This window comes from Sus scrofa, chromosome 7 (genome assembly GCF_054392235.1).
Source record: "Sus scrofa isolate SSC_HxYL_T2T_F1_AM1 chromosome 7, Sscrofa_HxYL_maternal_Yorkshire_Landrace_v2.0, whole genome shotgun sequence".
NCBI lineage: Eukaryota > Metazoa > Chordata > Mammalia > Artiodactyla > Suidae > Sus > Sus scrofa.
In genome coordinates, this window is record NC_139389.1 from 19,175,650 (window position 1) to 19,197,511 (window position 21,862).

General features: G+C 42.3%; 1 protein-coding gene across 7 annotated transcripts in view; it reads right to left on the minus strand.

Annotated features, from left to right (window-relative positions):
• DCDC2 (doublecortin domain containing 2) overlaps positions 1-21,862 on the minus strand; it is a 183,591-nt gene that overhangs the window by 95,366 nt on the left and 66,363 nt on the right. For 5 of the 7 annotated variants that reach the window (XM_013977473.3, XM_084967569.1, XM_084967571.1 and 2 more), the window contains one exon: positions 16,336-16,498. In XM_013977473.3, the coding sequence (XP_013832927.3) occupies positions 16,336-16,498 (163 nt within the window). Of the gene's footprint in view, positions 1-10,534; positions 14,174-14,859; positions 16,499-21,862 lie in introns of those variants that run through there. The other 2 variants (XR_014809738.1, XR_014809739.1) reach the window with 2 other exon arrangements.

A 21,862-nucleotide genomic window follows, 5' to 3' on the forward strand; every position in this document is an offset into this window, starting at 1 on the left:
CATTAGAACAGTTTTGTGCTTTCAGGGCACTTCTGACAGAGTTATGAAGGCTAGCCTGGAGCGGGCCCTCAAGAGACCTCATCTAGAGGGGCTACTGTGGTCGGTATGAAGAATTTGGAGCTTCAGTGGGAAGGCCCAGGCCAGGAGGACCAGACTGGAGAGACTCGGAGAAGGTAAAACCAGGCAGATTAGCCCTGATGGAGGGCAGAGAGTGAGGGACATGGAAAAGTCTAGGCTGACTCTACAGTTATTGGGGTTAAAATGATGGAAGGGTGACTTGGAGGGGGTTAGAAAGGAACGGGGCAGGGACTGGTCGTGTCTGGATTACCCCTGGAAGCTGGCAGAAGCTTTAAACTTCTCCTCTGTCCCCCGCCCACCACCACAATCCCCTCCTGGGTTTCTGGCTCTGTGGTATGCTAAGAGAGGGAATGTGTGAAGAGATCTAAGCATATAGAGGCAACTCAAGGCTTGGAGAACTTTTCTTAATGTGTGCATGTAAGGTGCGTGTGAGAAATCGAGGTAGAAATTGAAAGTAGTCAGAAATAGGATCCTTAATCTAAGAAAAGTGGTTGAACCTGGAAACAACCGTCAGTATCCTGTCCACAAACCGCTGAGAACGTATTAAGGGCCTTTCTCAGCGAGGAATACATAAGAATGAAACATGAGAGTCCTTTGGTCACTTTAAGGAAAAGTCACAATTTTTGTTGTTTTTATGGGCAATGGCCTTTAACGTAAACAGTGATGCTCACTGTTGCCATTCTGTTTTGCTTTGTTTTTTGTTTTGTTTTGTTTATGGCCCTACCTTCAGCATATGGAAGTTCCTAGACCAGGGATCCAGTCGGAGCTGCAGTTGTGGCTATGCCACAGCCACAGCAACACAGGATCCGAGCTGCATCTTCGACCTATGGTGCAGCTTGAGGCAATGCCAGATCCTTAACCCACTGAGCAAGGCCAGGGATTGAACCCACATCCTCACAAGAAGACAACGTTGGGTCCTTGACCTGCTGAGCCACGACAGGAACTCCCATTACAATTTTTAAGAGTACCTGGGAACTTCCACGTTAATCTGAGAAAGGATATAAAAATAACATCATAAGATTAAACCATCAAGGAAAAGCCACCACCAAGTAGACAAAATTACAGCAATTCTCCATCGTCCAATAAACAAAACTCCGAAATCCCTCTCCTTCTCTGCTCATATTAAATTAAATTACCACTCTAATTCGGAGGATTAATTAACATTTAACTACTCTTGGCTTAAAATGCATTAGAGATTTAAATGCTGAACTCAGTCCTGGTTTTCCTCCTCTCCCCCTACCCCGGCCAAATTCTATGCCCAGAACTTCCTCTCTCAAGTAAGTAAAAATCAGTTCCCAATCTCAGCAGGCACATTTAACTTCTCGCCCCTACTCTCAAAGCCTTTTTCATAAACTGTATTCTGCTACTTGCTATATCTTATATTGACCTAGAGGTGCTTTTGAGTCTCCAACTCAATTTTAATGTTCACGAGAAGAAAACCACGTTTTCCCCCCATTTTTATGCCTCTCCTCCAATGAGAGGACACACCATGCTGATAAGAAAACACAGTGGAACAAGACAGAGTAAAGAGAGTAATCTAGGAGTTCCCACTGTGGCACAGCGGAAACGTATCTGACTAGTATTGATGAGAATTCGGGTTCTATCCCTGGCCTCGCTCAGTGGGTTAAGGATCTGGCGTTGCTGTGAGCTGTGGTGTAGGTCGAAGATGTGGCATTGCTGTAACTGTGGTGTAGGCCGGCAGCTGTAGCTCCAATTCAACCCCTAGCCTGGGAACCTCCATATGCCCCTGGTGCATCCCTTAAAAAAAAGAGAGAGAATAAGCTTGAAACTAATTGGTATGAAAGGGAATGATGAATGCTTAAGGTTATTTTTAGAGTTTTTTTTTTCAATGTTTTTAAAAGAAATAATTTTGTCTGCCCACCGGACCTTTGTCTTCTCTCTCTTTCTACTTTTTTCTAAGCCTACTGACCTTCCTTAACTTTTTGTCATTCTGCAAAGACTTCTTCAGCTTCAAGCTTCAGACTAGGCTGGTAATTAATTCTTGAAGGGAGAAGAAGGGCAGCAGGAAGAAAAAAGCTACGGGGGGCATGAATTAATAACGAGGACCCTCCCCTCTGCCCCATCTCCAGACTCCCTAATTCCAGGTATAAATGTCCCTCATTTCTGACCTGGAGACTAATTCATATCTCCTTACAAAGATGTTGCTATTAACCACTAGTCTCTCCAGGCATTTTGCACTTTATAAAAGTGTTTTCTCCTTCATTTTCATTAATGTTCCATTATGATAAAAATACTAAATAACCATAATTGTGCTTCTAAATTATAACCTCGGGGTGAACCTGGGAATGGAGTCTAAAGAGAATCTGATGATTCTCCTAACTGATTTCTAAAAAGGAAACCTGTCTCACAAATGAAACACTGCCTTATGTCCACCTATCTACTACAGAAACTTTTTATTCCTTTGTCCCTTCTGTCTGAGGCTTGCTCAGAAAATAAAAATTCCTAAGGGGTGAACTCATCCATCCAAATGCTATCGCGTGCTGCAGTAATTAGATCTGGACCTCTGTTTTAGTTAGCAAACCTTACCAAATTGAAAATGTCATAAATCTCAAACATGCGCGGCTGGAAGGGCACCAGAGAAAACACAGAGACCGTCTGTCAGTAATGGGGCTTGTTGGTTCCTGTTAAGTTCTTGTCCTGGGTGCCTAACCTTCCTGTCTCCCAGCACAATGACCGCCCACACCGTTCGGTCCAAAACTAGACGGATCACTGAGGACTTTGGTGCCAGTGCGGGGTAAATCATGGCGTCCTCTTATTGAAGAAAAACAGCCATTGTTCCCTTTTGCTCCGAATACATTTTTGGGCCCATGTGACACGGTGGTCTATTCGATCAAATAGATCTTTTGGGTGACGGAAATCTAAGACAGTCTATGTGCTGCTAGAAAGCAGCTTTTGCAGACTGGAACCAGAGAGGTGAGGGCGCCACAAGGAAGTGTTCTAAGAAAAAAATAAATATGATGGGTCTCTCAATGACTTTGCTCTGGGTGTTTTACAAAAAGCAGCAAGAGTCACAGCTGCACTTTCCAGGCCCAGCACCTCAAGGTGGCTGATAGAAAGAAGATCCAGGTTTGTGGTTGGAAAGAGCTTAATTTGGCCGTTAACCAAGCATAAGACATCTTTGTGACACCTCATCCTGGAACCCAGAATGTAAAATCTCACAATTCAAATTGTGCATAAATGCCTGTCTGCCATTGGCCAAGAGTCTCTACAAATGCAACTTAGAGGAACAGAAGATGCTGAATAAGATGGTGTGAGAGTAGAGGTATGTGCATGAGATTGAGAAGTGTAGAGCAAGCCTACTCAGGAGAAGAGGTACCAGACCTAAGACAGGCGTCTCCTAGAGGAAGAGAGTTTTCCTCACCTTGACCCTGGACCCACCGTCTTATTCTCTGAAGGTATCATACCTTCTCTCCCACTGTCACAAACTGTCACTAAATTCCTCTATAATCAGTAAGGTAAGTGGCCTTGCTTCTTGCTACAATTCTTCAATCTGTCTGACTAGGAGGGCTTTTATATGCAGGCTGCCAATTTTATTTTTTTCATCACCACCATGATTATTGGTCCCTACATGCGTGTGTCATTGTGAATTCTGTTTGTTGATCTGTGAGACAACAGACCATACCCTGAAAAGCACAGGATCCAGAGTTTCACTGCCTGCATTTGAGTTCATGGAGGCCCAGATGGCAACCTATAGCAGACTGAAACAGCGGCCCTCAGCCTCCACTGATGGCTGCTTATTTAATCACATGTAACTGAATCCTTCAACTTATCAGTAAAATGGGGGTGAGTAATAATAATAACAGTGACACCTCCATCCTAGGGCTGATAGGAAGATTAATGGGATTGTGTACCAAGTGCTCAGTCTAGTCCCTGGCACATGGGGGACACGTAGAAAATGTGAGATGTTTATGTGGTTTTATGTGCTCTGACCAGAACTGCACAAAAAGTAGGAGTCTCATTTAATTTTCATCAGAAATTCTCCCATGCCTTACAATCTTCAAGGAAGCAGTAATGTGTGGAAACATGGCCTGTTTGAGTAAACAATGTTTCTCAAATTGTGTTCTCGGGAACAATATGCCCACTTTTCAGCCTCAGGGATCCAAAGTCCAAAAAAAGCATCGATGCTTTCCATGCGAAAGGTTCTAAAAAGTCCTGTAGCAAAGAAAATGCCTTAACTTTGTATGATCCAACATTTCCCAAATTTATATTTGAGCATGGAACTCTTATTGTAAGAAACATCTGTTAAGAGCCCACAAAACTACTATTCCCCGGACCCCTGCTTTAGGAAATGACAGTAAGTTTCCAGGGAAAACCCTCCACCTTCAGACCATCCAGAAGCTCTATGTGACCCCATGGGGCTGAGAAGCAGTATAGGGCTCGGGGCTGCCCAGCCAAAGCTGTGGCAGTTGCCCACAAGGATCGGGGTGGAAGCCTCTGTTTCTTACTATGGCACAAGCTCCCTCCATAAAGTGACTCCCCCTTTGTGCTGGCACACTTGCCGGGAAGCAAAACACGGAAGCCAACTACAACCAGCCCAGAGGTGACAGACCCGTGGTCCTGTTGAGCAGGGGCGGAAGAAGCCTGTCAGCTTTGCTGACTTCCCGGTGAAAAGCGGTTTTGATTATGGCATTTAAAGGGAATGAAACCTTGCCCAATTTCACAGAAACAATTCACTATTATCATCAACATGTATAAAAGAAGAATAAATGAATAGCTTTGAACCTACAAAGTTCAAGAGCACTCTATACCTATTTCCTCTTTACCTCTATCCCGATTGTGACAGCACGCTCGCTGCTCAGTGATTTGCAATAAAGATCATATCTTCTTTCGAGAACAACTACGGTAACTGAAGAATAAAAACAGAGTTCATGTAAAAAACAGCCAATCTACTCCGTCGCGCAATGGATAGCGCAATGGACTTCTAAAAAACAGCCCATCTACGAAGGAGTAGCAGCCTATTACCTGAGTGTGGAAATAGCCCTCTTCCATCTTACAGTACCAAGTATTATTAGTTTCTTTTTTTTTTTTTTTTTTTTTTAGGGCCACACCTGCGACATATGGAAGTTCCCAGGCTAGAGGCTGAATTGGAGTTTCAGGTGCCGGCCTGCACCACAGCCATAGCAACGTGAGAGCTGAGCCACATCTGCGACCTACACCACAGCTCATGGCAACACTGGATCCTTAACCCACTGAGCAAGGCCAGAGATCGAACCTGCATCCTCATGGATACTAGTCAGGTTTGTAACCCACTGAGCCACAACAGAAACTCCCCCAAGTATTAAAAGTAATTGCTCCAGACACCATATTAAATACGTTTAAGCAGAAATGGCCTTGTTCTCAGGTACTGTGCTACTGTTTTCTACGCTGGCAAAATTGATACAGAGCCCGAGGAAATGACTGAATACCAAGAAGGAAAAACTGTCAATGCTTAAAACATGAACACATTTGATACTTATGGGTGGTGAATGGAGTTTGACCATGGAAATGGAGAAGGAAATTGCCTCTACTTCCACAAGGAAAATTTTTTGATAAAGATATAATTATGACTCCTGGAAATAAATATGTAAGGTAAGTGCTGAGCAAGGAGAGCACAAGAGAGGAAATGGCTTTGCCCCAGCAATTAGCAAAGTGCGGTATACAGCCAGTGCTCAGTAAAGGTTTACTGAAGAAATGAAAGTGGTGTTCTAGGAGATGGGGTGGGTTCATAACTCCAAGGAGTCAAGAAACTTGGGTAAGGAAGTCCAGATGCAGTGATGGGCCTGGGTCACACGAGCCTAAGTCCTAAGATATTCAAATAACTACTTGAAAAAAAATAGCATTTGGCCATTTCATAAACTAAGTATCAACTTCAAAAATATCCACTTTCTAAAAGGTTAGCAAACCCTGAAAAAAGGTGGGTCTGAATGCTGAAGACTTAAAGTCAGTCCCAGGTTGGTACACACAGGAGTAAAGACTCATCATTATTCCACTATTACGACTCATCATTATGGCAGAACCGGAAAATCTCTTTGTTAGTAATAACTACTGCCACCTACAAAACAGAAAGGGCTCAAACCAATCATCCCCATCTACAGAGGGAATATGAAATACTGAAGAAGGGAAGAGGGAGAAAACACAGCTCCCCAAAATCTCTCAGATCAGCTTCAAGGTTGACTGTGATACATCAACACCCTTCACTAAAGGAAGACAGGCTGAAGCACATACACATGAATGCCTTCCCTGTTCCTCCCCGTGGACTCCCAGCATCAGTGCCCTACAAATGCCCTGCACATAAGCACACGGGGGTGGCACCTCTCAGCCAGCCATGCTATGCGTCAGTGTGGCAGTTTCCAGACAGAGCTAGCCATTGATGTACCCTTTGGCTTGGGGAAAACTGGTTTCTCCTCCTTCCCCCCCTTTTGTAAATTAGGGAAAATCCTAATCCTGAGGATTTCTGGATGATACTTAAGAAAAAATCAGATTAGGGGTTCCCATTCGCAGCTCAGTGGTTAACGAATCCAATTAGGAACCATGAGGTTTCGGGTTCGATTCCTGGCCTCGCTCAGTGAGTTAAGGATCCAGCATTGCGGTGAGCTATGGTGTAGGTCACAGACGCGGCTCGGATCCCATGTTGCCATTGCTCTGTAGCAGGCTGGCGGCTATAGCTCCCATTAGACTCCTAGCTTGGGAACCTCCATATGCCGCAAGTGCGGTCCTAGAAAAGACAAAAAGAATAAATAAATTAAAAACATCAGATTAAAATCCACAGTTGAGATGTTCTAAAGAAGCCTAAGTATCAGAATTATACCATTGCTCAGTGTTTAGAATTTGTCACCCTTAATTTGTTTTCTTTTTTCTTTTCTTTCTTTCTTTCTTTTTTTTTCTTTTTTAGAGCCGCACCTGTGGCATATGGAAGTTCCCAGGCTAGTGGTCCAATTGGAGCTGCAGCTGCCGGCCTACACCACAGCCATAGCAATGCAGGATCCAAGCCATATCTTCAACCTTCATCACAGCTCACAGCAACACCGGATCCTTACCCCACTGAGAGAGGCCAGGGATTGAATCTGCATCCTCATGGATACTTGTCAGGTTCATAACCTGCTGAGCCACAACAGGAACTCCCATGTCACCTTAATTTCAATCACTACCACAAATGTAGGTATAATGTACCTACACACACACACACGTACACTCAACATTGAGTGCTACTTGAGCAGGACACTCTGCTGGGTGCTTATCTATGTCTCACACGTGAATGATGGCCCAGCATGTGCTGATGCTCCAATGGACCAAGCCACCCTCCTGGTGTTATTTCACCACAGAGCTGGCAGTAGGAAGAGGAAGTTGGGGAGATGGGGAAGGTAATAAATCCCACAGCTACTTCTTTTTCCTCCCTCCACCCTGTCACCTCCTACCAGCAGCATCTCACAAACATTCCCGGTATCTGATCCCTCCCTAACCAAACCTAGGTCTGGGCCCTACCTCAGAACCCATGATGGAACACCCAATTTTAGTTTCTTTCTGAAAAGTAGATGAATCTCATTTCAGAAACTCACCATTATATGGATCCCTGTTTCTCTGTGATAAACTATAGAGAAATTTAGAGCTAGCTTTGAAGGCAGCAGAATCGAGGGGAGGCTATACAATGTTTCTGGGTCTTTTATGGGTCCAGAATGAAAGAGGGCCTGCTTAGAAGTAGAAGGTAGCATCTAGGAAAAGAGAGACTGGCAAGCTAAAGTGTGAAGCTGGGGGAAAAAAAATCAAGATAAGACGCTCACAACATCATTCTCTTTCGGAGGATCAATTGCTAACAGAACCTTGGCCTGGACCTCAGTGTCCCTATAATTCCAGGTCTGGCCTCCTCAACCTTTGCCTTCCTCCTCAGACCCAAGCCCAGTTTGATCTGTGACCTCAAGGCTCTGGCCAACACCAGTCGTTTGACCTGGGGCAGCTCTGCATGCTTGGGCCAGCGTAACATGAGTTCTTGGCATTGGAATGGAACTTCTAGTTCCTTTTCCCACCAGAAACATTTCACGGCAGCTACCTTCCAGGGCACCCCACGTGCAATTTAAGAATTAAGATGCATTATGGGGAGTTCCCGTTGTGGCTCAGCAGGTTAAGAATCCAACCAGTCTCCATGAGTATGTGGGTTTTAGCCTGATCTCACTCAGTGGGTTAAGGACTGGCATTGCTGTGAGCTGCAGCATAGGTCAGAGACACAGCTCTCGGATCTGGCATTGCTGTGGCTGTAGCATAGGCCAGCAGCTGCAGCTCCAATTTGACCCCTGGCCCGGGAAACTCCATATGCCGAAGGTGTGGCCCTAAAAAAAAAGAAAGATGCATTATGGGTTATCTAGAACTCTATGCATGTATGTATGTATGTATCCAGAACTTGTATGAAAAATGGGAAAGGATTACCAAAAATGCCTACTACAAATTTCTGGAATAAAATCTTCCAAAGGTTTGGAAGTATCTACATAATTCAAGAGCTCACAAACTTCTCCTTTTGAAAACAAAAGGTATCTTCACATCCTGACCCTGAACTACGTGAAAATAGCCCCTAAAAGAAGTCTACTGCAGAGGCCTGAATGCAGTATCGGCTGTAAAGAATGCTTTTTGCAAAAAAGAAAAAAAAAAAAAAAAAAAGGAGTAGTTCCCATCATGGCTCAGTGGAAATGAATCTGACTAGCATCCATGAGGACGCAGACTCAATACCTGGCCTTGTTCGGTGGGTTAAGGATCCCGCGTTGCTCTGAGCTGTGGTGTAGGTCACAGACACAGCTCGGATCTGGTGTTGCTGTGGCTGTGGCGCAGGTCAGCAGCTACAGCTCCGATTCGACCCCTAGCCTAGGAACCTCCATATGCTGCGGGTACGGCCCTAAAAAGACAAAAAGAAAAAGAAAAAAAAAGAATGCTTTTCTCAGAGTGCCTCTCCATCCAGTGTACAAAGTGTGTAAGAATCTTTTCTAAAAAGGGCTAGCTAGCATCCTACTCCTCTCAAACTGAAATAAACATCTTACTGGTATCCATCTTAGTCTCTCAGCTGAAAGAGGACAGCAAAGTAGATACAACTATACTTCATTTTATTGCATTCTGCTTAACAGCTCTTTGTGTAATATCAATTTGCAGATATCAGGCTTTCTACAAATTGAAGGCGATTGGCAACCCTGCGTTGTCAGATGATGTTTAGCATTTTTTTTTTAGCAATAAAGTATTTTTTAATTAAGGTATACACATTGGCTATTTTGACATAACGCTACTGCACACTTCATAGACAACAGTGTATGGTATGTCTAGCTCAGCATCTTTTGTGAGATTCATTTATGTTGTTGAATATAACAGTTGTTCATTTCTTTTCATGGTGTATAGTATGCCATGAATACAGCAGCCTATTTACTTATTCTTTTTTTAATAGATACGTATTTCATTTTTTCCAGCTTTATGGAGGTTTACTTGACAGATAAAATTGGACATGTTTAAGTTGTACGACAACAACCAAAAAAACAGACAACAGTGTAATGTAAACACAACTTCTACACACACTGAGAAATGAATCTATTTGTGTGACTTGCTTTACTGTGGTGGTCTGGAACCAAACCGGCAATTGCTCCAAAGTACGCCTGTATTCCTAAACTAATTTTTATTGATAGAATTTGAACTACAATAAAACTTTAAGAAATCACTAAAACCCTTACTGTATTATATTTCTGTTGTACAACACATTCCAACAAGGGTCATTGAGACATGGGGAAAAAAATGCTTATTTTACACATTTTTAATCCACTAGCACTTGTCGCAGTGAAATTGGACCCACATCCCATGATATGTATTGCCATTGAGATGGGCAGTCACAATTGATGAAGGAACAAAAAACCTGTATTTCATCGTCACAGGGTGGGTATGGCGGCAACAGACACCTCAGCTTACTAAGCAAAACCAGTGCCCTGCTTTGTCAAGTCACCCTGGCGCCTTCTTATAAACTTTCTTCCAGTACATGACACCCCTTAGTGGGTGAGTCTTGGGACAGTGCATTTAGGAAACACACTTCCTGTTTTATCTTGCGTCTCTTGCGGCTGGGAACCATGCAAGTACCTGAGCTGCTTCCACACCTGAGTCACACTCAAGTTTCAGTGCCCAGTGATCTGACTCTGAGGATGGATGGCAGTGGTGCTTCATGCTTAGGGCGACGTAGCACACCACACGCAGGTTGTAGCTATTAGAAAATTCAACAGCATGACCGCCCAAGGGCAGTCACCCAGCAAGGTCATAACAGTCAGACATCCGTTCCTGGCACTGCACCTGCTCCCTATCACTCAACAGGAGTCTGAACAACACACATTCCTTGGGAACAATCACTGAATGATGCTGGGAACAAGCCAGGAGTGGCATCAAGGGCACCAGTCTGCATGTGGAGACAGAAAGAGGAACACATCCTTCAAAAGCAAATATAAGTGTGTTTTTGCTTACATTTTTTTTTCATTTTGTTATTATTTTTTAATAGTTATTTCCCCAATACAATTTTTTTTTCTACTGTACAGCATGGCAACCCAGTTACACATACAAGTACACATTCTATTTTCGCATATCATCATGCTCCATCATAAGTGACTAGACATAGTTGCCAGTGCTACATGGCAGGATCTCACTGCTAATCCATTCCAAAGGCAATAGTTTGTATCTATTAACCCCAACCACCCCACTCGCGTCCCCTCCCCCTTGGCAACCACAAGTCTTTTCTGCAAGTCCATGATTTTCTTTTTTTGCTTACATTTTAATACTTTCCTTTAAAAAAGTATTTGTAATGATCAATACCATATAAACCATGGTGATACAGACCAAGCTATTTTCTCTACATCTTTTCCAATATTTCTAAGGAGCTCCAAACCCACTATCCTTCCTGTGTTCCCAGGGTTCTAAAAACACTACATTTTTTCATGGAGAAAACATGAAAAATATCAATGAATAATACAATCAATCCCAAAATATTATTTCAAAGCAATCATCACTACTGCTTTGCTCAGAGAGGAGAATATAGCTAGTTAACAGCCTCTAAAACCTATCTCAAGGCACTGCTCAAGTGGAAAGTGTAAGGAAAACATACGGTGGTCAGTTAAGCTGGTATTTAAATGCAGCACTAAAAATGCATTTTACACCCAACTTCATCAATCACCAACCAATCTTACTTTGCATCTTGGCTACCAAAAGAAAATGGGATTTGTTTCCCTGAAGAAATATGTCACTACTCTGCTTGAATTATTAAGCTTTACTATTACAGAGAGAAACCGAGTTGGGGGAAAAAAAAAAAAAAAGGAAAGAAATAAAGAAGAAGAAATAAAATTAGACCCAGGTTGCCATCTACAGACTGATATCAGCACTGCTCATTCAAGAACCATTGGATATAAGAATGTCAGGAAATATCAGCAGTTAAAAAAGAAAAAGGACAAGATAAATGACTACAATCGTAATTATAACAAAAATCAAGACAGCCTACAAAGTCTCTTTTTTTCTAATTAACATGAGAACAGTAAAGAATACTGGATCCAACATTTGCACAATTTAACATATACTATGAATGAATCACAGATATGCATCCTAACGCTAAAATGTAACACTTTGAAATAAAATAGAAGCGATTAATTCCAAATTTGAAATACTTTTAAGAGAAAAAACTGTTTCATCTCTAAGACCGAATTCTTCCATTTAGTTCAGTTCAGTGATTGTATATACTGAAAAATGATCATCACAATAAGTCTAGTGAACATCCATCCCCAAACATGGTACCAAAAACTTTTCTTGCACTGAGAACTTTTAAGATCTACTCTTAGCAACTGGCAAATAAATATGCAATATAGTATTAAATTCTTGCAATTTTTACCCATAATCTTGACTCACTATGCACCTTCCCTTTCATCTTGCTTCAAGCCCTCACTGCTTTTCCCTTTCTAAAGAATAAGGGCCCTCTGGAGACGTGAATATCCAAAATCACACACTTGGTTCTAATTACTAAAATAGATGTCTAAAGCAAAAAGAAACTGCAATAATAAATGAATACGGAGACTGAAGGAGTAAAAAAAAAGAGAGAGCAAGAGATAAAGACATACAGATACTTTGATAATATAGCCTAGAAATTGCTTTAACCAAAGACATCTGGAGGGAGATCTGATAAGGAGAAATAGCTCAATTTTCAAAAGTATGGATTTAAGCTAATATCCTTAAACTTATCAAATAATGATTTAATCTTATAAACTGCACAAAACCTTGCTTTCATTTTCCCTGAAAAAAAATGTTTTTGAAACCAAGATTCATTTTCCAGGTCAAATGCTCTTTCTACCAAGACGAAAAAATAAAAAATGCTTCATCTAAACTCTCCTAAACACTTCTTGATCAGTGGTATGAGCCTCTTACTGGGGGGAATCAAGTCCCCAAACCTTCATTTTAAAGACACCAGCCATTGTTCTATGTAACACTGAGATACAGCATTAAAAACCTATAATCTGCACATTATAAAATTACATTGCAAAGTGCACACTTCTCACGGGCAATTAACAAAAACAACAGCAGGCTTCTACCTTGTCTCAGCACTTTACAGATGTGACTTGCTTCCGTGTGGAACATGTTTTTGTTCCTTTCAGCCCCACAGATACAACTGATGCTGAAAACTATTTGCAAATTACAAAAGCAAAAACATAATAATTCACCTTTTTAATAAAGATTAGTTTCCTGTGAGAGAGGGAAATGCTGATTAAGCCTCTTATGTTCCCAAGTTTCTATGAATGAAGTAACCTGAAAAGATGGCAGTTCTCTTTCTTTTGAGGGACAACTACTAAATCTAGAGACTTTTAAAAAATATATACTGGAAGTAGGAGTTGGAATTTCCATAAGCTAATAAGAGCCTTGCAGAAAATAAGAAAGTAACATTTAATAAAAGACTTTAACAAAAAATAATTCATGAAAAGTTTAACCTAAGTCCTGTCTCTTAGTGGGTTTTAAAGTACTACATACTTGCATTTCTCTACTATGAGGTACCAGCTCACACCAGTCAGAATGGCCATCATTAATAAATCCACAAATAACAAATGCTGGAGAGGGTATGGAGAAAAGGAAATCCTTCAGCACGGTTGGTGGAAATGTAAATTGGTACAACCACTATGGAAAACAGTATGGAGGTACCTCAGAAAACTAAATATAGAACTACCATATGACTCAGCAATCCCACTCTTGGGCATATATCCAGAAAAAACTTTCCTTGAAAAAGACACGTGCACCCTCATGTTCATTGCAGCACTATTCGCAATAGCCAAGACATGGAAATAACCTAAATGTCCATCGACAGATGAATGGATTAAGAAGATGTGGTATATATACACAGTGGACTACTACTCAGCCATAAAAAGAACAAAATAATGCCACTTGCAGCAACATGGATAGAACTAGAGACTCTCATGCAAAGTGAAGTCAGTCAGAAAAGAGAAAGACAAATACCATATGATATCACTTATATCTGGAATCTAATATACAGCACAAATGAACCTTTCCACAGAAAAGAAACGTATGGACTTAGAGAACAGACTTGTGGTTGCCAAGGGGGAGGGGGAGAGAGCAGGATGGACTGGGAGTCTGGGATTAATAGATGCAAACTATTGCATTTGGAGTGGATAAGCAATACATAGCACAGTGAACTATACCTAGTCACTTATGATGGAACATGACGGAGGATAATGTGAGAAAAAGAATGTACGCATATGTGTGGCTGGGTCACTTTGCTGTACAGTGGAGACTGCCAGCAACTGCTGACCAACTGTAATGGAAAAAATAAAAATCATTAAAATAAATAAAATAAAGTATTACAGACATCTATTTTGTAACTTCCATCATTCATTCATCAATATTTAATAAGTGTCGGAGTTCCCATCATGGCTCAGTGGTTAACGAATCCGACTAGGAACGATGAGGTTTTGGGTTCAATCCCTGGCCTCGCTCAGTGTGTTAAGGATCCGGACTTGCTGTGAGCTGTGGTGTAGGTCTCAGACACGGCTCGGATCCCGAGTTGCTGTGGCTCTGGCTTAGGCTGGTGGCTACAGCTCCGATTAGACCCCTAGCCTGGGAACCTCCATATGCCACAGGAGTGGCCCTAGAAAAGACCAAAAAAAAAAAAAAATTAATGTGTCATATCTGTCAGACCTGTGCTAGTTGTTGGAAATTAAAAAAAAAACACGGGGGCGGGAGGGAAGAACCCTAGTAAGACCATGGCCATAGCCTCAGGGGCTTCACAATCTAGCATATACTGATTAAAATAAACCCTCTATCATTTTTAGCATTCAAAGCCTGGCATGCTCCCCGTGCTGTCCCAGGCTAGCTTTTCTCCTTTGGTGCCTACCACAAAGTGAGCATTCAAGAAACATTCTCTGACTACATTTAACACGGGCCTCCATGTTTCATGTTCACTGAAAAAGACTGTACAAACTTAAAGGTAAAAGCAAAACTTCCAAGATAAATCTTAATACGAACCCACATTTTGCAGAGACCAAACAGGGTCGAAAAAAGTCAAGTGACTCACTCAAGGTCAAGAGCAGAACTAGGACAAGAAGCTAGGACTCTGGACCTCTACCTAATCACCCTCATTTAAATCTTGAAAGATTAAGCCCCTCTCCATCCCTTCTTCTTTATGGAATTGGCTCCTTCATTTCACCTGTTTTTTGGTTGTTGTTTGTATGTTTGTTTTGTTTTTAGGGCCGCACGCACAACAAATGAAAGTTCCCAGACCAGGGGTCGCATTAGAGCTATAGCTGCCTTGCCTACAGGGGAGCTGAGGCACAGTGTAACTATGTGTCTGTGATCTACACCACAGCTCCGGGCTATGCCAGATCCCTAACCCACTGAGCGAGGCTAGGGATTGAACCCTCATCTTCATGGATACTAGTCAGGTTCATTATTGCTGAGCCACAAGGGGAACTCCCCATTCCATCTGTTCTTTTAACTTAGTCTCACACATCTTTCTTCTGACCCTTTAAGCATCTGTGCCACGCCATCTAAACCCTCAACACAAGTTCCTACTGTTTCCTGAGCTGTGAAGCCCACAGGAGCTGTAATTCTAACCTGATACCTCCTAAAGTCTCTGAAAAGAGCTGGGGCTCCCAGGTGGAAGGCAGAGCTCCGGCCTTGAATCTGAAACTTGACCCCCTTCGTGCTCTTCTCCAGCAGCCCAGCACATGCTCCTGTGGGGCTGAGTGGTCCCAGGGGAAGGGAGAAGCAGTCATTCCCCAGACTGGGTCCCACCAGCCCTCCCTGCCCACAGCATCACTCTGCTCTCATGGCCTCCCACCACTGAGAACACACTCAGAGCAAGACCAAAAAGAGCCTGTCCTTACAAAATCCTGAGAGGAAAATTCACAATTCTGATGGCACGTGTCCTTAGTTCATCACACTTTTATCTTGAAATCTTGTGCTAATGCAAAATGCTTTAAATCACTGTCTACCTTCTCTCACCTGGTAATGCATATAATATGTACCTAATTTCAGCACAGACTGTTTACTGGTAAAGTTTTATGTGTATTCTCCTGGATATCAGTAAAATCAGCAAAACATCTTTTTGAGAAAAGTAATCTATGAGTAAAGGTAATCCGTAATGAATGTGGACAAGGGTTGTAGACCCAACGAAAAGAGATCAGTAGCTATTGGTAAAAATGCTAACCCAGTACTGTAGCTGGTACACAAGATGGTAAAATTTACCTTTTTTATGGGACCACTCAAGAAATATCTTTATCGGCCCTCCCACTGTGGCTCATTGGAAACGAATCCGACTAGTAACCATGAGGTTGTGGGTTTGATCCCTGGCCTCGCTCAGTGGGTTAAGGCTCCTGCATTGCCATGAGCTGTGGTGTAGATTGCAGACATGGCTCGGATCTGGCATGGCTGTGGCATATGCTGGCAGCTGTAACTCTGATTAGACCCCTAGCCTGGGAAGCTCCATGTGCCGTGAGTATAGCCCTATAAAGCACAAAAAAAAGGGGGAGAGAAATATTTTTATCTCAAAACATGTGTCCTCATATCACAAGCTCTAATTACAAATAGAAATTCAGCATGGGAAACAGTAGCATCTCTCATACACAGAAAGTTTTTTCTGAAAACTCTCATATATGACACTAAGGCACATCTTCTGTGGGCCCAGAAAAACAAATGGATCTGTTTAACAACTAAAATTGGATCATAGCCTTAAGATAATGACAATCAATAATAACAACATCATAACAAACTTACCACTGTTTGGAATTGTTGGTGGTGAGTTCTTTAACTTTGCATTTTGCTTCCCTCTCGTGGGTTTTTCTGAATTCACATCTTCTTTTTTCCCTTTCCTCTTTGGGGGCTGAGGAGATGAGTTGTCGCTGGATCCGACTGTTGACTTAGACTGTCGATCATTTCCCTACGTGGCAAAAGATGAGACCCTTACTATTGGCTGATGAACTCCCTAAGTGACTACTACTCAGTACAAGTCACTGACTCATGGGATAAAGGGCAGGAGTGGCAAGAGACGGGGGTAATGTGCAGATTCCGCCACTGCCTGTTTTAACACCTACATTAAGTCTTCCTAGTGCAGAGGAAAGAGAATAAAAACAATAGTACTCGGAGTTCCCTTCATGGCTCAGTGGTTAACAAACCCAACTAGGAACCATGAGGATGGGGGTTTGATGCCTGGCCTTGCTTAGTGGGTTAAGAGTCTGGTGTGGCTGAGGCTGTGGTGTAGGCTTTTAGCTGTAGCTTGGATTTGACCCCTAGCCTGGGAACTTCCACAAGCTGCAGGTGCAGCCCTAAAGAAAAGAAAAGAAAAGAAAAGAAAAGAAAAGAAAAGAAAAGAAAAGAAAAGAAAAAACGAACAAAACAGTAGCACTCAACAGTTGCTGAGAACTTAAATATATACCAAGTATTCTATAAAACCGTCTCACTCAATCCTCAAAAACCTGTGAGACAAGTCCTGTTATCACCCCATTGTATAGAGAAGGAAAGGAGGCTTAGAGGTTAAGCCTGGCCAGGGTTGTGCAGCCAGCAAGGAGCGGAGGGGGTCCCACCGATGCTCACTGTCCTCTCCCTCCTGCACCTTTGGAAGAATCAGCAGCTAGCTAGTGGAAGAGGAATAGTGACAAAGCCCAGTTTGACCAGTTAATCTAGAAATACCTTCTTAACTAGATGTCACTGAGTGTACAGGTATCATCACACAAGCAGCCATGCATGGGCTTGTAGAAAGCCTCTGATATTGACTCATCTGTTGGTGACGGCCATGGTCTCAATGAATCGCAAATCCAGGGCAACCCAGACACAAGCAGCTCAAGGCCACATGCCCCCCATTCCTGCAAGGACTGATCACACCTTCGGGGGTTGCCTCTGATTCCCATGTGCCTCCTGAAACAAAGACCTCACATCATCAGCGTGAGCTTCTCGGCACAAAGGTGAGGTTGAGTTCAGTGGCTCCTGTACTGGTCCAAGAAGCCACGTGGGTCACTACAGTGTGGCTACTGCACCCAAGGAAGAGCTGTGCTGATACTCAGCCACTGCTTGGCCACTGCAAGGAACTCCCTCCCAACAAGACAGCCTTGGCCTTCAGATGCTCAAGTGCTAACCTTACCTGGTGTGTAAGGCATGAGGTTGCAGATAGGAGCAAGAATGCAAGTTTTGGAGACCCAAAATACTTGGCTCAGAGCCACTGCACTGCCACTAACCACCTATGGGTCCTTGGGCCAACTCACTCCTACCTTCTCTGAGCCTGTTTCTTTATCTATCGAATGGGGCTAATGTGCCTGCCTTCAGTCTATCATGAGGATGAAATGGCAATGTTTATACAGTAATCAGCACAGTGCCTGGCATTCAGCTTTGTTCAAAGACTGTATCAGAGAGCTTCCTCCAAGAGCATAGAGTTAATATCTTTTTCTTAAAAATCATATCAAACTCACACCATATTGGGTGCAATCTTTATGCAACATCTGTACTATGCTAGTATCTGAAAATAAGTGTAGTAATATTAAATAAACAAATCTGCCTAGAAACCTATTATAACTGCTCATTTTAAACATTTATGTATTCAGTCATCCAGAAGCATTTAAATAGTTTTAGCTATCACCCAATTAAGACGAGAAAAATTCACAGCCTTACAAATGAAGTTATTTATGCTATTTTGTCATAGCCTGCAAGAAAATGAATTATGCATAGATTTATTAACAGTATGAAAACTTGTCCAAATCTATAACACTTTTTGCATAATTTAATTTCCTATTCCAATTGCAATTTAAACATACAGTTTCCATTTAATTATTGCATTAACTACAACCAGAGTTTTTTTTTTTTTTTCCTTCTTCAATGATTCTTTCGCACAAGGCCATAAACTGCCAGGCAGGAGAAATGAGTACTATGATTATAGCGGAGATTCTGAAACTATCATATCAGCAGGAACCATCAGCCAGGCCTCACATTCTAGTCTATTTTCAGCCAAGTCTATTCCTAGCAAGATTCTAAAATTTTAAAAGCCTTGAATGAGAGGAATAACCCTTTTAGCACACCTACTAGAAGATTCACAGATGTTGAACTTTCAAGGCCTATGGAACTTTCAAGGACTATAGTAAAACTTAAAGAATGAAAAACTCTGGATCTCAAGAGGTTTTTACAGCTCTCTGGGAAAAGTCCTATTCCCAAAAGGGGTAAAATCAGGGAGACAGAGAAGCCTCCTCCGGGAGCACCTGGGGATTCACACAACTTTAAAAATCAACTCTCTCATTGATTTACTAAATTTCTGATAGGGACACTCAACAGGGCAATTTTGGAGCATCAAGAAAGACTAGTTGATTTCAATAACTATGTAAGGTATGGCTTTGGTAATTAACACTCATGCATTCAAATACTGATTAATGACTAATCTGCAGGCACCTTGTAAGAACTAAATTAAATCAAGAAAAGAGGAAAAATTATTTTGTAATTAGAAGACTAGAAAGAATTTAAATGTTTTCCTTTTTAAAAAAGAAAACACATTGATTCATCTATAAAATAAAATAAACATATAATAAATACAAATATGTGAATTATATAATATAAATTATACTCATTTATTTACATAGGTAATTACATAAATTATAGATAATATATAAATAAATTCGAGAGAGAGAGGAAAAAGCAAAAGAATGGAGAAAGGGATTTTCCTTTTTTTTTCTTTTTTTCTTTTCTTTTTTTTTATGGCCACACCAGTGGCATATGGAAGTTCCCAGGCTACAGGAGGCAGAATCGGAGCTGCAGCTGCAACCTACACCACAGCCATGGCAACGCCAGATCTGAGCTGCATCCGTGACCTACACCACAGCTTGCAGCAATGCTGGATCCTTAACCCACTGACTGAGGCCAGGGATCGAACCCACATCCTCACAACATTATGATTGGTTCTTAACCTGCTGAGCCACAGTGGGAACTCTATACTTTCTTTTTTTTGAGACTTCCACATGTGACTCATAACTTAGGCACATGGATAGTAGTCACTGCTGTTTGTGGGGCCCAGGAAATAGGGGAGTTTTGCCATCTCATACAGCTATGCCTGTTGATAAAACACTGAGTACCTCTTATTGACAAATACCCATTAAACAAATACTTTTGATAGGTATCATTATCACTATTTTCTAGATAAAGGAATTAACTTTCTCGAGGTTACCCAAGTCTGATGTTTCTCCTACACTGAAACTTTCTAATACCCAAGGCCCTAGACACAGCTACTATATAATATGGTTCCCTAAAAAAGCCACCTGGAAGTAACAGATTATGGCTTAATCCCAAAGTGGAAGAAAGCAAGAAGAGGCCTAATTTTACAGCGTGTCCCACGCAAACACTAGACCCCTCATGCTACTTCGCCCGCTGTCCTGCCTTTTGCCTCACGCACATATCAGAATATCTGACAGGAAGAGCAAACCTCTGGCTCAAACAAACAAAAAGCTAACAAGAGCCCTTCAAACACCCCTCACTCTACTAAAAACTGGGTTTTTTAAAATATTTCCCTAGACACTTTCCAACAAGATTCGATCAACTCAGGTTTCTTTTCATTACCACAGTAAATCCATTTGGGTGCCCACAAACACGTGCCAAAGACATTTCGGCCATAATACAGCAAATTTATTTTTGTGGAAAATTTGCCACAAAGAGCAGCCCTCACACAGGTAGATTTCAGAGATGCACCTTGGAAACCTTCTGAGCAGGGGACCAGACCCAGACTCGGGCTGCCATTTCTCTCACTCAGGTACCTGATGACGCAAAGTGTAAGAAGCCCTTTCATCCAAACTGGACTCAGTTTCCCAAAATGCAAATGGAGGCTGGGAACATTCAGAATTTTCCTTGCTTCACAGTGACTTCGGGATACATAGATAGTTATTTTTACCAAAACCTTAACAACTACAATATTTGGATCTGTAAATTGCTGATCACAAGACACATTAGCTATATGATAATAAGTGCAAGGAAAGAAATGTAATATAGTCGGGCACTAACTTTCCGATACATCCTTCATGTTACATCTCTTCCACTAGAGGGCGCTTTGATTCTGTGCAGTGAGGCCTCGAAGCCACAAAGCCTCCTCCTGTTGATGGGTTATTTTTTCAAACTTAACAGAACTTCAGACAATTTGTCTCTATCTTCCTTTTGTTTTCAAGGCTAGGACCACAAGGTAATCTTAATGTGCTCATTTCTGTGACTCCCCAGCACTAGGGGTCTGACAGAGGGGTGACTTCTGGTCTTGTCCTGCTTTGCACGCAACGTTCCCTGGCTGTTTGGAAAGGCTCCCCTTGCCACCCAGAAGCCCCTGTCACCCATACACCTCACCACGAGAGCTGGACCCTGCTGACTGGTCACGGATGCACAGCGGGGTCCCCTGTGCAGACTATGACAGCTTTCTCTCTAGCGCACACACACACATGCTCTTTTTGTTTGTTGTTAAATTCTATCAGGCCCCTATCCTCACTCCCCTTCTTTATGCAACACAGCCATTCCTAGAAAGCAATGTGAAGAAAAGAATTTCTAAAAATCCAGTTCTGTGACCCATTTGATTTGCATCATGAGCTCAAGGATGCTCTCCCTTTGATGTGATTTGTAGCCCTAAAGTTTTGAGCCAATTTCCCACAGCCCCCTTCTCTCTTACATACCCCCACTCAGTGCCAAGTGATTAATGATCTTAAAAACACATATATTCTCCAGGGAACTAATTAATTAAAGAAAAGGAGCACATTAATCCTTCTGTTAAAAACTGAGTTTGTGACTTTGGAATGTCCGACACAGAATATTCTCTGTGCGGCTCACTGCCAGGCATTCACACATCCACCAGACAGTTTAATGAGAGCCTACTGTGTGCTCTGAGGGTTACCCCCCTTTGCTAAAATGAGGCCCACGCTGACCACCAAGAGGATACGGTACCCTCTCTCCCTTTCTCTTCCCATGTCCTGATGTATTTTTCTTCAAGCTTAGCCCTGATTGACATCACATGCATAATTGTCTCCCCCCCCCGCCCCCGCGCCTCCAGAATGGCAGCTTCCTATATTCACAGTCTTCTCTGGAATCTCTGGCTCCATCCCTTGCCCCATAAGCACTAAAACAGAGCCCAGGACACATACACACTCAATAAATAGCTATTGGATGAATGCATCAACCAATGACAACGGAGAGCTACAACATGCTGCAAGAGGAGCTGGGAGAGGTGTCCATCTCCCCGGCTGCTCCTGTCCAAGTCACCTACACCACACACCTGGATTCCAGCTGTCCCACTGCCTCCTGTTTC